General features: G+C 37.5%; 1 protein-coding gene across 2 annotated transcripts in view; it reads left to right on the forward strand.

The window, feature by feature from the left end:
* The window catches only part of LOC150080972 (putative ATP-dependent RNA helicase DDX10), a 274,251-nt gene that overhangs the window by 123,460 nt on the left and 132,402 nt on the right, over nucleotides 1-18,389 (forward strand). For both annotated transcript variants that reach the window (XM_090381935.1, XM_090381936.1), the window contains exon 7: nucleotides 14,252-14,348. In XM_090381935.1, the coding sequence (XP_090238061.1) occupies nucleotides 14,252-14,348 (97 nt within the window). The remainder of the gene's footprint in view (nucleotides 1-14,251; nucleotides 14,349-18,389) is intronic.

An 18,389-nucleotide genomic window follows, 5' to 3' on the forward strand; every position in this document is an offset into this window, starting at 1 on the left:
TGCTCATCTGGGAACCCCCCCCCCCCAAATTAAAGGTGGAATTTGTAAAATTTAAAAATAAAGGAAACACCCAAAAATTATTCAATTCATAATTATTTATTTAAACTTTAATGACTAGCATGTTATTTATATAAACTTAAAAGTTTTCACATCATTACCTTACGATATTTACTTAATGTCAATTTATCTACAACTCTGATGTTTTTATATTTTTTAGTACATCTTGTTTTATTGACATAATGGCCAATCCATTAATTCTTTCTTGGCCAATTGTTTATGAATATGTTTTTAACATTTTGAGTCTTGAACTCCTCTCTCTCCAGAAGCAACTGTAATTGGCAATGTTAATATCCGAAGAGAAATTCAGATGTTGGGATATAATTCAGCTAAGTTTTTTTCTTGAATAAATACCAATTTTTTCCCCTTTTAAAACATGCTGCAAAGATTGTATTTCTTGAAGTAACTCTTTGGCATCGATATCACTGCTCCTGTCTTTGCCAGGGAGAATTACTTTAAGGTGTTAACATTTTGTTTGTATTGCACTTTCAAATAAATTCACGAAGTTTTATGATTTTAGAATAAGATGAAAAGCTGAGGATATTTCATTCATATAATCAAATCGTTCTTGTAAGCTAACGATAGCTACATTGATCATTATATTAAAAAATTCTGTTTCAAACCTTTTATTTGGATCAGTTCATTTGATGAAGTTTCATAGGTAAACTCGTGCTTTTTTCTAGAAACTGGCACTCCCGGTAACACTGACAGTACTGCCAACTCATTTGCAAAGTCTATAGCTTTATCCATACACAATTTAAGTTCACATGTTCTTAATTTGCCCATCTTGTTTCTGGTAAAAATTTCATAGTAATTTTTACGTGCCTTTTTAAAATATCCCACCTACTTGGTGAAGCAGCACAAATCATGTATAATGTTTGTAATGTTCTAAAAAATAATTCTGCTATTGTTGAAGAATGTGCTGCATCACATACAACTAAATTTGAATTATGTGCAACATATGGAACATAAAAAGCTCTTCTAAAATTCTTGCTTGTACGCTATTATATTTACCTTTCATGACTTCTGTTATCATACCCTTTCCCACAGAAGTTACTTGAGTTGACGTTGTTTGTTTCTAACATTTTTAGTGTAGATTGTGTTAGTCCTTTCCCTGAAGTATCATGGACAAAAATGTTCACAAATTTTTATAGTGCAGCTAGACATAGAAACAGATCTAATTATAACCGTCATTTGTTCCCCGTTGACTTATGTCTGAGGTACAATCGAAAATAATTGAATAATATTTTGCATCACAAACTCTTCTACAAATTTCTTTTAATACTATTCCACCTATCATTTAATTTAATTAATTTTGTGTTCGACTATTCTAATAATGTGCATATGTACATTCTTTACTTTTTACTCAGTGTTCATTACTTTAACTTTCTACTGGATGAGTTCATTAAGTTCATCTACTGGATGAGTTCATTAAGTTCATCTACTGGATGAGTTCATTAAGTATTGGATCAAATTTAGACAATAACTCTATTTGTTCCAAAAATTTCCATTATTTGGTTCAACTAATTTTTCATTGCTTCCTCTCAATGCCAAATTATGTGAAGCTAAAAATGTAATTCTCAATTGCCCATTCCAAAATCATTCTCTAGCATTTTTTTCCTTTCTCTGTCAAATTTTGATTTACAACATCCAAAATTTTATTGGATTTTAACTGGAGCTCTAATTCCTTTGGCTGTTGCATGCATATTTTATGATTTTGAGAATTCTCATGCGAGCTCTTGCAAACGGTCTTGTAAATGTCACCAAGAACCGAACCCAGTAGTTTTCAAGAGAATATTTGCATGACTAAATAATTTGCAGCAAAAACAGAAAATGGTATCTTTTTTTTTTTTTTCCCGAGTATATTAACCAAGTCCTTTCAAGTTTTTTGCCATTTTTTAAGCTCCAGAAATGATGCTCGGTTGTAAACTGTTGGTGATAAGCATCAGTGCAATAGAGTTATGATTTTTCTATTTTGGGTGGTCCCATTCAAACTAATTCAATTCTTATAGAATCCTTTATTATCTCTGGCAAGTCACTGGGATCATTTAAATTGTAAATTACATCTTCGACTTTCAATCTTCGACTTTGCAGCCACTGATCATTTTTATTCTGAAAAACTGGAGTTAAAAGTAAGTTAACTCCTGTGGCACATTCTTGTGCTTCCAGAACAGATACACTATTTTCTTTTGTCAATGTTTTTCCTTCCATCATGGCTTCCACAGGTACGCCACTGGTATTCACTTGTGATAAAGATTTATCCACAGAAAGTGAAGATTAATGTTTTCTTCAATTTTTTTTTGCACCAGACAGTTTTTTGTTTATTCATTATTATTTATATTCCTTATTTTCTGATAATAACAAAAAAAATCTGAAATTAAATAATATTATAAAGTTTATTTAATATAATTGTAATCTGTGACTTACAACTCAAATTGATTTGATTTGTATGAGAAATATTTACGCAGTAATCTGCTCTGTTCTGTTCACGATTGGAATATACTTGAGGTCGTGACTACGTAAACACTTCTGTTCTCTGAAATAGGGGTTAGGAAGTAAAGAGCACATGCAGCTGGTCATATGAATAACACATTTTAGTAGTTATATTGTAATACTCAGAAATAATTAATATTTAATAAATATTAATACATAATTAAAATCTGATATTCTCTTGATCTATTTCAAATTCGCTGTTGCCTTCATTTGCACTAAACACTGAAGAATCAATAAATTCTTCAATAATCCATTCGGTTCCCCCGTACTTCTGCTCTATCTTGAAAACTTGATCACAGCAACTTTTCTATCTTTCTTGAGTTATGCTAGCTATTCCTTGTTTCGTGTATTCCTTCATATGTGTCATATTCAGATCTCCTTGAATATTTTTATTTCGAATAAAATTATCTTAGGACACTGTGCCTGTGCTCGTGGAGTTTTTCAATCCACTATGTATGTTTTTGGAATGTTTAAATGGCTAATAATTTCTAATATTGACATTTACGCATACTAGGCAGCAATGATACATTGTGTCTCACCAGCCACTCTATAATCGAAAATGTATGCGTTATCGAAAACTATGATAGACCCCACCTGAATATTTGGCTGTAGTTGCTGCTTTAGCCAAGTTAAATGGTAGTCACCAGTTGTGATTTATATATATAATACATATATAAGTGTAGAGTTTGGAATTAGGCCATTTATGCGCTTATTATAATAATTCTTTTACCAGCGTGACCACCGTCCACTACAGATAATCTATCAAACCTCAGACACTTCCGAAAAGTTAAATTACTGTCCACCCAGGTTTCATCTAAAAAAAAAAACTAGGTAATTTTGCTAATTGCTCATAAATACAATTGGACTTCTGTTTAACGAACTTCTTTATAGTAAATTTTTAAAATTCTACTTGGTCATTATATTTAAAATAGTTTCCGTAGAACAAATAAAATTTCCATATAATAAATGGATTACAAGAGACCAACTGGGTATACATTGTTTGCACCTCTGGCCTTTAGGCAATTAGAAAGAGTGAATTAAGAGTTAAAAGGGATTACTATTCTGCAACATAGTGGTGCCCATAAAACCTATACAATCGCTTGTCCCATATACCAAGAAGTCGCACTGGTCAACTGCTTTCTGTGTCCATAGCCAGTGAACAAATTATGGCATATCCCTGACACAGACAGTAGGCTCCTGGTCAACTTATATTGTGGTTTCCCTTTACCCCAGCAAGTAGTCATCTGTTGTTTCACAGAAGTGAATACCATGCCAGTAAATTTCCCTTATCTCTGTTTATGTGGTCACAGTAGCTGAATATCAGAGTGATTCCATCTTGGACAGTATTCAAAGAACCAGTGACAGTAGCCACATCAAGGAATAAGGAACATGAAGGCAGCTAAGATAATAAACCTTCCAAGCATAAAATGTTGGCATCCTTTGAAACCTGTTAAGGCCTTCACTGTGAAAAAAAAAATTTTTTTTCAACATTTTGATGAGAAAAACATTATCAACAAAAAAATGTTGGTTTTTTTTTTTTTTTTTTGTGCATAAAAATGTTTGCATTTTTATGATGTACACTAAAATCCAGTGTACAACAAAATATAATAAAATATTTTACAAAATAATTCTTAAGTTTAATAACATTGTACACATCATGTACGTATGAAAAAAATTGTTTTTTAATTTAAAATGTTAAATTAATTTATTCCCTATATTTCTCATCTTTTATTATATTTTCTGACAATTGAATTATTTTTCATTGTTGAAAAGGTCATACAATAGAACTCGGATAAGAAATTCCCTCATAAGAAGTTTTCCCCTGTACTAGGTTTCGTTTCTTAATTCCCAATTACAACTCTATACAGGGTGTCTCAAAAATATTGGTACAAACGTTTAGGGGAGGTAGGTAACATCTAAAGGAATGTGAATTGCATAGGAACCCATAACTGGAAATGTCACCGTAAGTCGGTACACGGCGCTGTTCATCAGTTCGCGAGAGGGAAAATTTCTGGTTTACTCATTCAAGCAGTAGTCGCCGCATGAAGAGCATGCATCGATATACAAACTGTGAGCTGGTAGACATGCACCTAGTGTATGGATTAGCAGAAGGCCCACACGGTGTGTGCCCCCATGCTGCACAACACTGCATCGCAATAAATGTATGGGCAGGTATTGGTCGGTGACTGCTTAGTCAGCCCATACCTGTTACCATCCCGCATGAACTCCACTAAATATCGGATCTTTCTTGAACAAGTTCTACCAGGGTTACTTGACGATGTTCCAGCAAATGTGAGATGCATCATTTGGTTTCAACATGACGGGGCACCTGCCCATTATGGGAGTTGTGTTAGTGATCATTTGAACAGGCAGTTTTTGGGCGTTGATGGGTTGGCCGTGGTGGACCCGTTGCCTGGCCCCCCACGCTCACCTGATTTATCGAGCCTTGATTTCTTTCTGTGGGAGGGGCCCTCAAATCTATTGTGTATGAATCGCCTGTGGAGACTTAAATGGATCTCGTGGCGAGACTCGTCTGCGCTGCTGCTACTGTCAAAGAAACTTCAGGTGTGTTCAACCGTGTCTGCCAATCCATGCTGCATCAGTGTCACGCATGCATTGCGTCTCATGGTGGAAACTTCGAGCATCTGTTGTAACATCATGAAATGCATCCATCTCGTACTCCATTGTTAATATTATGTCAAATAAATGTTTGCCACTAATTACAGTCTTGTGTCATTTCTGCTTCTTGTGCCTCTGCTACTACTTTCCCATGACGTTTCCGATTATGGGTTCCTATGCGATTCACATTCCTTTAGATGTTACCTACCTCCCCTAAATGTTTTTACCAATATTTTGGGACACCTTGTATATTATAATGTATTATTTTTTCATGTAATAAGTTTCCTGGATAAAAGCTCTCCCAGATAAAAAAGTGGGTGATAAAGAATACACAGTGTATTATTATAATGACGTTTTCCCACTTGATACATTTTTTAAATATAGAAATTCTTTATTTTTATATTAAAAAATATAAAACAATAAACATTTCAGTAATCAACAAGTTAGTGCATAGCATCATTTTAGTTCATATTAAACCACTTAAAAGTAGATGAAATAGCATAGTTTTTTACATCTCATATTGTGAATGTCTTCACAACGAGTTTTCCTGATATTGCACTACCTCCAGTAAGCAACGCTTTGCCATCGGAGAAGACCAAGGTTACTTTTTCTCGGCACACACCACCACCCAGGGGGTGGTGAAGTGTTACCTATTCGAAAATACATTGTTGAAGGTTGTTCAGTATCAGGGCAACTCATTGTGAGGGCATTCACAATATGAGATATACAAAAATGATGCCATTTCACCTACTTCAGTGATTTACTATGAACTAAAATGATACTATGCACTAACTTGTTCAATTAGTGAATTTTCTGTAGTCTGAGACTTTCAGTATTAAAACCTTTATAAACATTTTGATATAATGGAAGTGACATATTGCAATTGTTTTTATCTGTACCATAATTGGATACATCAACCACGTTAAGTGTTAAGCTAGCATTAGTAGAGGCATATGATGCAAGGAAGCAAGCTTATACAGCATCAGTCAAAAAAAAAAAAAAAAAAAAATCTTAAAATCTTAGGCAAATCTTAAAAAACAGAAACCAGTCGAGAAAATAGCCAGGGTTTACTTCGCCGACGGTATTGTCTCCGACGGTACCATGTGGTTCGGTCGATATTTTGGAGGTCACAACCATAAAACAATAAAAACAATTAGCAGTCACCTGTTTATTGAGCTTTTCTGTTAGTGAAATCTATCATAAACGGACAGTAAACTCGATCTTACTGAATTTGGGATAATAGCGACAGCTGGAATTCTGTGGGTTATTATGGTGAAATGTGTTTACACTTCCATGAAATCTTCAATCATATAAAAAAATTAATTTTTAGATCTTATCTTCATTCCTATTTTTAAAGCTTTGTAACTCGTTACTCCATTCTCACTTGCGCATATTGTGTTACTTGCAATTTGTGTATGCCGTGTTCTTTGTTATTGATTGCTTATCTTTTCACTGTTTTAAATTTTTAACCCCCCCCCACCCACAAATGTCAGTGAACAGAAATGTCAACTAGTTCGTATGTACATATTACAGTACATATTAATCATTCCGATTATCACATATATTCTTCCGATTTTCACGTATCATTTAATTTTTTAATTGGTAAGATAATAAAGGGTAAATTTGTGCTTAATATATCTTTGCTTTTATAGCCTGTGGATAATATTCCTCCTATTTTCGCTAATTAGAATCGCTGTTTAATAGAATTAAAATTCAATTCACAAACGCGATCACAATGACCGGCGCTTACTGCACATCATATAGTGAACGGTACTTTACTATGTTGAGTTCGTCGTAACGTGATTTGATTGTACAGTGAACCAATTGTAAAGGGTGGGGGGGGTATATTGTGTTTTTAACTATTTATGTGAAACTTCGGATAATTGGGGCAGCCGCTTAATCGGGCCAAAATGCACTAGTCCCGATGTGTCCCAAATAACCAGAATGGACTGTATTATTTTTATTTTACAAGTACCGTATGATTTTTTCCATTGTTACTACTTCCAGTTTTGTCAGCTTTTTTACCACTTTTCCCAATCTATTTATCTTTTATCTATGTTCCATTGTGGTCGTTGGGTATTTCTACTATTCCTAGTAGTGCCCTTAGTCCATAAGCCATCCATATATATCTCTATATTTCGTTTTTTATGAAATATAGAGAAATATAAGGAGATATATTTTGCTGTAAACATTCACTACAACCTCTTATTATTAATACATAATATAATATATATACAGGGTGATTCAGGAGGAATAGTAAATATTTTGGGAGGTTATAGTATCGAATATTCTGAGTAAAAAAAAGTTCATATTAACATGTGTCCAATTCTCAATGGATACAGAGATACAGCTGTTTGAAACTGGCATGCACAGCTCCCTGAATCAGATGTGACCAAAAAGCAGTTATAACCTGACGTGGTTTGGTGTTAGAAGTGTTGTTAAGAATGCTGCACATCTTTACACATGCCAGATATGCCGATATGGTGTTTGTCTGCTGGATATGCCTTTATGGTGGAAATGCTACTGCTACTGCTGCTTATAGAGAATACTGTCAACAGCTTCTTAACCGTAGAATACCAGATTCAAGAGTATTTACTAGTATTTACACCAAACTGCGTTAGACTGGTACAGTTCCCAGCGCTCATATTTCTTCTGAACGTGCAAATGAACAAAATGTGGATGAAATAGAACACATTCTTCAGTCGGTAGAACGTAGTTCCTACTATTAGCACACGAAGAACTTCTACACATATCAGTGTTCCACAGACAAGAGTATGGCAAACATTGTGAGCACAGCTTGTAACCATTTCACATACAGCAGGTACAACACCTTCAACCAGGAGACGACGCCCAGCGATTGGAATTTTGTCAGTGGGTAAATGCTAATCGCCAATTATTTCCATTAATACTGTTCAATGATGAAGCTACTTTCACCCATGACAGTATCAACAACACCTGTAACTCTCATAGGTGGTCAGATGAAAATCCACATGCCACTGTAGAAACAAATTTTCAACATTGCTTCTGTAAATGTGTGGTATCAACAACAATCTGTTGATTGGGCCTGTTGTGTTACAAAATTGTCTTGTAGGGCCCATTTACCTAGAATTTCTGCAAAACGAACTTCCGCTACTATTGGGGGATGTTTCCTTGGCTACAAGGATTGGTATGTACTTTAGCATGATGGAGCTCCTGTACATTATGCCCATCTGGTGATACAATATCTCAATAGAACTTTCCCTGAACGATGGATCGGCTGCGATAGTCCCGTTCATTTGCCACCAAAGTCTTCATCTGCAATAAGGCCTCTAAGGTTGGGATTATTCATACCACAAATTCAAACAGTTGGTGTATCCAAATTTGGATACACCAACCGTTTAAAACTGATTTAATAATAAAATAAAATGATACAAAAGACTGTAAAATAATATTTACAAAAATTGTTTATTTGCAAAAAACTAGTTTAAGACTAAAATAAAATAAAATAGGTAAATACATTAAAATATAAATTTAAAAGCGATAAAAATACTATTGAAGCTTTCGGAGGTGTCTGCCTTCTTCCTCAGCGATAATGAAACTTAAGAGGCACATCCTTAAATACCAGGTTCACGGCACATGTGGATGACCAGACGCATACTCGGTATTCCTTTCACGTGTACCAGAACCGGAAGTGGCCTGGGGGTGTGGAAAACTAAAACGTTTATCTCTATTCATGCTATTGTTGCCAGAGGATTCAATCCACAGACTTTCCAGCCACTTGCGGTCCCAGAATCTATGCACCCGGTCAAGGATGACAATGTTATCAGGGGAGACCTGGTGTTGTTTTTCCCAATAGTGCTCGGCAATGATGGATTTATTGAGCTCTGGGGTCCATATCGCTCTCGAATGTTCCCCCAGACAGTCCTTAAGACACCGTCCTGTCTCCCCCACGTAACGTTCTCCACAATCTGTGCATGTGATCTCATATACGACTCCACTACTAGAATCCCTAGTAATGGGGTCTTTGACCTGGGACACTACTGTGTGCAACCTCCGGCCCGGGAGCTGCACACAGTGTGTCTGAAAGTCGCGAAGCATCCTCGCAATACGGGGTCGTATATGAGATCACATGCCCAGATTGTGGGGAACGTTACGTGGGGGAGACAGGACGGCATTTTAAGGACCATCTGGGGGAACGTTCAAGAGTGATACGGACCGCAGAGCTCAATAAATCCGCCATTGCCGAGCACTATTGGGAAAAACAGCACCAGGTCTCCCCCGATAACGTTATCATCCTTGACCGGACGCATAGATTCTGGGACTGCAAGTGGCTGGAAAGTCTGTGGATTGGATCCTCTGGCAACAATTGCATGAATAGAGATAGGGGAGTACGATTTCACCTCCTTTTTGAGGCAGTGGCTTTTGCCAGAGATAAACGTTTTAGTTTTCCACGCCCCCAGGCCACTTCCAGTTCTGGTACATGTGAAAGGAATACAGAGTATGCACCTGGTCATCCACGTGTGCCGTGAACCTGATATTTAAGGATGTATCGCTTAAGTTTCATTATTGCTGAGGAAGGAGGCAGACACCTCTGAAAGCTTCAATAGTGTTTTTATCACTTTTAAATTTATATTTTAATCCATTTTAACGTATGTACCTATTTTATTTTATTTTTGTAAATATTATTTTACAGTCTTTTGTATCATTTTATTTTAAATCTGTTTAAATTTGTGTCAAAGTTTGCATGCCCCACTCTGTTAGATTTTTGTTTGTGGAGTTGGATGAAAAGCATAGTATACAAAGAAAAGGTGAATACAAGAGATGAATTGCTCGCTCACATTTATGCTCACGAAAAGCATAGTATACAAAGAAAAGGTGAATACAAGAGATGAATTGCTCGCTCACATTTATGCTCACAAAAAGCATAGTATACAAAGAAAAGGTGAATACAAGAGATGAATTGCTCACTCACATTTTGGATACTGTTGCCCTCATAAAGTAATGCTAAGACGACCTCAGAAGAACAAGACGTCATATTATCACAAGAGTTGCAAAGTGCATTGAGGTTGGTGGTGGGATTTTTGAACATTTATTGTGAACTGTAAAAAAAAATGTCAATTAATTGTGTTTTGTATCATTCAAAAATTCAATAAATACAAACAATAAATCATTTATCATTGTTTAATACTTCTCATAATGGCTTTGTATGCACCAGTTTCAAACAGCTGTATCTCCATGTCCATTGCGAATTGACACGTTTATATGAACTTTTTTTACTCAGAATAATCGATACTAATGCTCGATGCTGATGCTGTCGAGGCAGTGTTAGGTGGGTCGGAAAACTGCTAGTTGGGGGGGATACAAGGACTAATAGATTAACAGTAGCCAGTGGCAGAGGTGGAAGTGATTCTTGCACTGCTTCTATTGAAATGAGCAGAAGTCTGAAAAACAAGATGCAGGATATTTCAGAGACTGCTGGTAGTCATTGCGGTACAAGTAAACACATGGGTTGTGTTAGGGTAGCTAAGAATAGAAACAGGTGCATGTATACCTGCGTGTACACCAATGCTAGGAGTTTGGTAAATAAATTTGATGAATTTGAGGTATTGCTCAAAACATCAAGGGCAGATATTGTTGGGATATCAGAGACGTGGTGTCACACAGATATAAGTAATGCGGAACTGGATTTTGGGGAATACAATGTGTATAGAAAGGATAGACAGGACAGGAGGGGAGGAGGGGTTATGCTATTAATTAAGAAACACATAAAGTCCAAGGAAGTGAAGCCAGTCGACATCGATGGACAGGGCAGTGTCGAGTCAGTTTGGTGTGACATAAGCATAGGGAAATCAAAATTGAGAGTAGGAGTGTGCTATAGGCCTAATGACTCTGATGAGTATAATAAGATATTGTACAGGGAAATAGAGTGGGCCAGTAAATCAGAGAGTCTTATAATGGGGGACTTTAATTTCCCAGATATTGACTGGAATTTGTGGGTTGGTCACTCGCACACTAGCAAGGCTTTTGTGGATTTATTGGATGATTGTTTTCTACATCAGCATGTTCGTGAGGCAACAAGAGGGAGCAATACTCTTGATCTGATTATCAGTAGTGATTCTTCATGCATTAAGAACCTGCAGATAAATGAACCACTAGGTGGCAGTGATCACAGTGTGTTGAAGTGGGATTTACTCAAGGAGGTAACTACCATCAGAGGTAAAGGGAAGGGTTTTTGTTTTCGTAAAGGCGACTATGATGGTCTGAGACAGTATTTAAATTCTATACAGTGGGACCAACTGATGATGTTACCAACAGCAAACTCAAAATGGGAAGCATTCAAGGAACTAATCTTGGAGGCTACCAGGCTTTACATACCAACTAAGAAATATTGTTCAAGGTTTAGGCCTAAATGGTTGTCAGATGAACTAATGAGACATGTGGCAGAGAAGAAAAATGCATGGGATACATACAAATTAATGGGTGACATGGAAGCCTATGATAGATATAAGTTGGTCTGTAACCAAGTCACAAAGGAGATTAGGCAGGCAAAGGCAGACTATGAAAAATCCTTGGCAAAGGATGCAAAGAAAAACAGAAAAGAGTTCTTTACATACTTGAACTCGAAAAGGAAAGGGATGAATCAGATTGGTCCACTGGATATTGATGGTTCAACAGTTGAGGATCCTGCTCAGGTGGCTAACAATCTAAACGAGTATTTTGCATCTACATTCACGCATGAGGAGTTATTCAGGAAGGAGAATGATGTAGGTAAAGTAAACATTGGCAGTGAGCTGGATGATTTTGTAATAACTGAGAGGAAAGTGGAGGAGAGATTGTTGAGGATAAACATAAAAAAGGCACCTGGGGTGGATGGGATCTATCCAGTTATATTAAAGGAGGCAGCAAAGGAAGTATGCAAACCCCTAGCCATAATTATGAGAGCTTCTTTGGACTCAGGGGAGGTGCCCATAGACTGGAGATGTGCAAATGTAACCCCAATTCACAAAGGAGGATCAAAGGCTGACACAAGTAATTATAGACCTGTTAGTTTAACTTCTGTTCCAGGTAAATTAATGGAGGCACTGGTTAAAGAAGCACTGCAGGATCATCTAGACAAGAATTCATTTATAGCTCAGACGCAGCATGGTTTTGTTAAGGGCAGGTCTTGCCTGACCAATTTGATTGGATACTATGATGTAGTCACAAAAGAACTGGATGCAGGGAATAACTTTGATATTATATATTTGGATCTTAGAAAGGCTTTTGATACTGTTGCACATGGAAGACTGCTGCACAAATTGGAGCAGTGTGGCATTGGAGGCAAATTGCTGCTATGGATAAGGGGATGGTTGAGTGGCAGAAGACAGAGAGTGGTAATCAATGGACACTGCTCAACGTGGACTAATGTTATTAGTGGAGTTCCTCAAGGTTCAGTGTTGGGTCCGTTGTTGTTTTCGGTGTTTATGAATGATATTGATGATGGGATATCAAGTTTAATGTCCAAGTTTGCAGATGATACAAAGGTTGGCAGGGTCGTTAAGGACAATACTGACGCTATGCTGCTGCAACAGGATCTGGAAAGGTTGAACAGATGGGCTGAGAGGTGGCAAATGAGGTTTAACATCGACAAATGTAAAGTGCTGCATATGGGAAACAGTAACCCCAGAGCAACGTATCAACTCTGCGGTACTACACTGACAGTGGTGGAGAATGAAAAGGACCTGGGGGTAATTGTGCAGGCAGATATGAAGTTCTCTGAGCAGTGCAGACGAGCTGCAAGAGTAGCTCATGGTGTCTTGTCAATGATATACAGGAATTTTTCTAGCAGGGATAAGGAGGTGATTATTCCCTTGTATAAGGCAATGGTAAGGCCACATCTTGAGTACTGTATACAGGTCTGGAGGCCTCATTTCAAAAAGGATGTAGAGCTGCTGGAACGGGTACAGAGAAGGGCAACAAGATTAGTAAATGGAACAAAGGGTTGCTCTTACGAAGAAAGGCTTAAGTTTTGCAAATTACAGAGTTTGGAGACAAGGCACCGGCGAGGTGATCTGATAGAGGTGTATAAGGCTTTGAATGGTTTGAGCATGCTCAATGCCAATGGGATTCTTCATCTTTCTCAGAATAATCACCTCAGAGGGCATAAATTCAAATTGAGGAAGGACGGATGTCGGATAGATGTGCGGAAATTTGCCTTTGGCCAGCGGGTGGTTGGTTGGTGGAACCGACTTCCATCACTTGTTGTTGAAGTTGATAGCCTAAACAAATTTAAAGCTCAACTGGACAGGTATTTCGAACGAACGGAGGGGTGAAATGGGAGTGGTTTTTTTTTTTTTTTTTTTTGGCTGATGCTGAATAAGCTTGCTTTCTTGCATCATATGCCTCTGCTAATGCTAATGCTAATGCTACTATAACTGCCCAAAATATTTACTGTTCCTCCTGAATTACCTTGTGTGTATATATATATATATATATATATATATATATATATATATATATATATATTATTCCTGAATATCCTGAATAATAGGGAACATATTATATCCTGAAGTTCCTAACAGTTTGCAAGCAGTTTAGTTTTTGTTTTCTAAGAGCAACGATTCAGTGGGTCTCTTGGGTAGAAATCACTGTTCAAGATTATTGTTGAATTGGCAAACTATGTTGGTTTGTGAACTTCCTCAGTTCATGGTGGGGCTCACAAATCTTAGGATACATTGAGTTTCCATTCAGCTCCCCACCACCACCACCACCACCACTCCCAAACCAATTCAGTTCCCCCTCCCAGAGTTATTTTTAATTTTGCATTTGTTCTGAAAATTCATCTTAATTTCTTATTTACTTGAATTTTCAATGTACACACTTCAATAGCTACCCAGAGAGTGTAGCCATTGCAGTGTCACCACATGTAGTTATCTTGATTGTATTAGTTAAGTAATTTTGTTTTTTTTTGGGGCAGTGCCATATTTAATTACATCTTTTGTGCAATATCAGTTAACTTACAGACTGTTGTACTCTTGTCATTTAATTCCTAACCAGCATATTTGCACTCCCTCCCCTTACCTCACCTGTCATTTATTGAATTTATCTCTATTACTCTTTATAGATCTGTAAAAGATTTAGTGCGGCTGAGCCTTAAAAATCCAGTATATGTATCAATACATGAACATGCTAAGAATAGCACTCCAGATACTCTTCAACAGGTAATGAATTTTGCTCACAGACTGTGGGCATTATTTATTTTCATTAAACATTGCCCTAAACTGAAATTTATTTATGTATATTATGTATAAACTAGTTGTACCCAGAGTAACGTACGTCATCTTTCTGATTATGGCATAAATAGTTTAACCTAGATCTTTCAGTCTTCACCATTCTTGTTTAGTGGTGATATAATTCTACAGCAGTCACCTGTGGGATATATGCTTATGTCTCTATTTGCAGGTGGTTCCCCATCTTCTCTAACAAATATTGCAGCAACCTCCGTTTTGGATTATATTATCTCTTATCTAAGCCCTGGTGTTCTATAAATGCCATGTGCACATCCATTGATGGATTGGCTTGTGTTATTTGATGCATTTGTTTATGACTCAACAAATTGGTTAACTTGTCGCAGCATTAGCATTAGTTAAGGCATATGATGCAAGAAAGCAAGCTTATACAGCATCATCCAAAAAAAACCCCTTCCCATTTCACCCATCCAGTCACTCCAAATGTTTGTCTAGTTCAGCCTTAAATTTATTTAAGCTATCAAATTCCACAACAGCAGATGAAATCTGTTCCAGCAATCAACTACCCGCTGGCTAAAGGCAAACTTTTGCACATCTATTCTACAACTGTCTTTCCTCAATTTGAATCTATGCGCCCCCCCCCCTCAGTTCTTAATCGGAGTAAGCGGAAGTATCCTGTTAGCATTGAGCCTGCTCAAACCATTCAAGACCTTATACACCTTGATCAGATCACCTCGCAAGTTCCTAGTCTCCAGATGTGGCATCTTGCAGAACTTTAGGCTTTCTTCGTATGCGCACCTCTTTGTTCCTCTCACCCTTCTCTGTACTCGTTCTAGCAACTCTACATCCTTCCTAAAATGAAGCCTCTATATACAGTACTCAAGCCTCCTGTATACAGTACTCAAGGTGTGGCCTGACCATTGCCTTTTACAAAGGGATAATCACCTTGTCTCTGCTAGCAAAATTCTTATATATCATTGACAAAACTCCATGACCTACTCTGGCAGCCCATTTGCACTATGCAGAGAACTTAATATCTGACTGCACAACTGCATCCTGTCCATTTGTTGCATTACTTTGGCCATACACCCCTCTTTTGATTGATTTTCAAGCCGTTTTTTTTTTTTTTTTTTTTATGTAAACCCCAAACAGGAGAGGTATTAGAACCTATAGTACTTAGTACCGTGCTTGGGTTGGAGGTTGAGAAGACGAAAGAAGATATTTGTTGACATTGGACTTGAACTTCTGTAGACTGTAATTTTCAGGAAATACATATGAAGGAAGGTTGTTCCAGAAAACGACAGTTGAATGAATAAAAGAGGAAGATGAAAAGTTGGTTCTGTGAGTTTGAATAGGACAGTAAATGGATGTTGGCTGGTGGCGGCACGTGTTCGGACTGTTTTGAAAGAGGGAGCGGGAATTATAGAAGCCAATTCAGAAGTACAGTGCCCATGGAAGTATCTGTAGAAAAGGCATACAGCAGAAACATGTCTATGTCTATACTATAAGACAGCAAGTGGAGAGACTCTATTAGAGATGAATCATTAATTACCCTAACTGCTCTCTTCTGAATGGAATCAAGAAGCCTGAGAGAGGTTTTGGGGGTACCACCCCAGATGTGGGAACAATATTCCATGGCAGGGCGGATTTGCGATTTATACAGAGTGAGCAGCTGTTTGGAAGAAAAGTAACGCCGAGAGCAAAAGAGAAAACCAAATTTTTTAGATGCAGAGGAAGCAATATTTGTAATGTGCTTGTGCCAAGAGAGATTAGAAGTCAGGGTATATATCATTTTGCCCCAAAAGAGATATATCATTTTGCCTACAAATCGGAGTGTCATTAAAGTTGAGCATAGGAGCGGAAGAATCCTTTTTGGGAGATATAAGACAAGACTGAGTTTTAGAAGGGTTGAAATCAACTAAGTTGTCTTTGCCCCACTGGAGAATTACTTGAAAATCAGCATTTAAGGAATTAGTAGCAGATTTTCGAGAAGTTGAAGCTGATTGAGCAGGACAAGGTTTCTTAGAATGGAAAGTGAAATGCAATGTGCTATCATCGGCAAAACTATGGATAGGATTTCCAGTCAATGGAAGAAGGTCATTAATATACAAGAGGAAAAGAGTGGGGGAAAGAACTGAACCTTGGGGGACACCTGCATTAGTGGAGAAGTTAGAAGACAGAGAGCCATCTACCATCACCCTCAGTGAGCGATCAGAGAGAAAACTGGACAATCAATTACTAAAAACAGTTGGCAAACCATGAGATGGAAGCTTGTTTAGAAGACCTTTATGCCAAACACGATCGAAAGCCTTTGAGATGTCAAGAGGAACTACTTGTGTTTCACCGAACCTTTCCATTGAATTAGTCCATAAATGGGTAACATAAGCCAAAATATTACCAGTGGATCGACACTGCCGGAATCCATACTGGTGATCGTTGATCAGACGGAAGGTTTCTAGGTAGTTTAAGAGTTGGCTGTTAATTGATTTCTCCATTATTTAGAAGAGTAGAAGTAATTGCAATGGATTGATAATTGGATGGGAGGGATTTGTCACCCTTTTTAGGAACTGGCTGGATATGAGCAAATTTCCAAGCAGAAGGAAAAACACCTTTGGAATAAGAAAGTGAAAAAAAGCGGCAAAAAATAGGAGTAAGTTCAGGAGCACAGGTTTTGAGAAAAAATACAGAAATAACATCAGGACCTGGAGCTTTCTTAGCATCAAGATTCGTCAAAATCCTTCTGACATCCTTTTGAAGGAATGGTGGGAATTGTTTTACCAAGATCATTAATACATGAGTTGGAAGAAAAATGGGATGCTAGCAGGTCAGCTTTATCCTTGCCTGAAGTGACAACAGAACCATCTGGTTTGGACAGAGGTGGGAGAAGAGATTGGCAAAGGTTGCGGCCAATAGCTTTGGCAAGAGACCAGAATGCTCTGCTACCATTAGGGCAAGAAGCAAGTTTTTCTACTCTTAGCCTGTTCAAACTCTAGTTTTGATTGATTAATAACTGCTTTACAATTGTTGCGAGCTTTGGTATACACAGAAAATGAAACTGGAGAATTAGAAACAAGCCAATTATGACATGCAACATTCTTCTCTTAACAGCCTTAGAGCATTTATTGGAAAACCAAGGTTTAGATAAAGGACGAGATTTTAAAGTGGAGCGTGGGATAAAGGATTCCATTCCTGCAAGAATAATTTCACTGACACGATCTGAGCAAACGTTGACATCAGAAGTTTTGAAACAGTAATCCGACCAAGGAAAAGAAGAAAAGAAGTCTCGCAGGTCATCACATTTTGCATTCTTGTAATGCCAAACAACACGAGGTTCGGAATTGCTATGAGATAAAGGTTCCATTGGAGAAGAGACAATCACCAAGTTGTGATCTGAAGTGCTTAAAGGACCTCTCACTTCGACTGCGTACTTAGAAGGGTTGTTTGTGAGAAAAAGATCAAGCATATTGGCTGTATGATTAGGATTGTCTGGTATTCTTGTAGGTAAATGAACAATCTGTGCAAGGTCATTAGTAATTGCAAAAGCTTCAGCATCACGCCCAGCTGGGTCGGTGTGACTAGGAAACGGAAGCCAGCTGGAGTTGTGAACATTAAAATCACCAAGGAAAATTACCTCACTGTTAGGAAAGTTGGACTGGAGAAAGTCAAGTTGCAAAGAGAGGAAGTCAAAGAGCTCCAAGTGATTAGTGGAGTTGGGAGAATGGTAGAGACAACAGATGAATTTGACACAATGAGGTAGAGAGATTTTAAGCCAGAGAAGATCAAAGAGAAGAGATTCCAAATTGCCAAGTCTCTGACAGGGAATATCAGAACGGACATATGTACAAGTACCACCTTTGAGGCGAAAGGAATCATACATCAACCGAATCAACCGATAACTGAGATTCTGTCAGAAAAAGTACATGGGGTTTGGCAGACTGCAAGTGGAAATGGACATCGTTGAGATTAGAATTGAGACCACGTATATTTGTGAAATGAATTAGGAATTGCTTGGGA

This window comes from Mastigoproctus giganteus, chromosome 9 (assembly GCF_048544385.1).
Source record: "Mastigoproctus giganteus isolate SK-2022 chromosome 9, ASM4854438v1, whole genome shotgun sequence".
Taxonomy (NCBI): Eukaryota; Metazoa; Arthropoda; class Arachnida; order Uropygi; family Thelyphonidae; genus Mastigoproctus; species Mastigoproctus giganteus.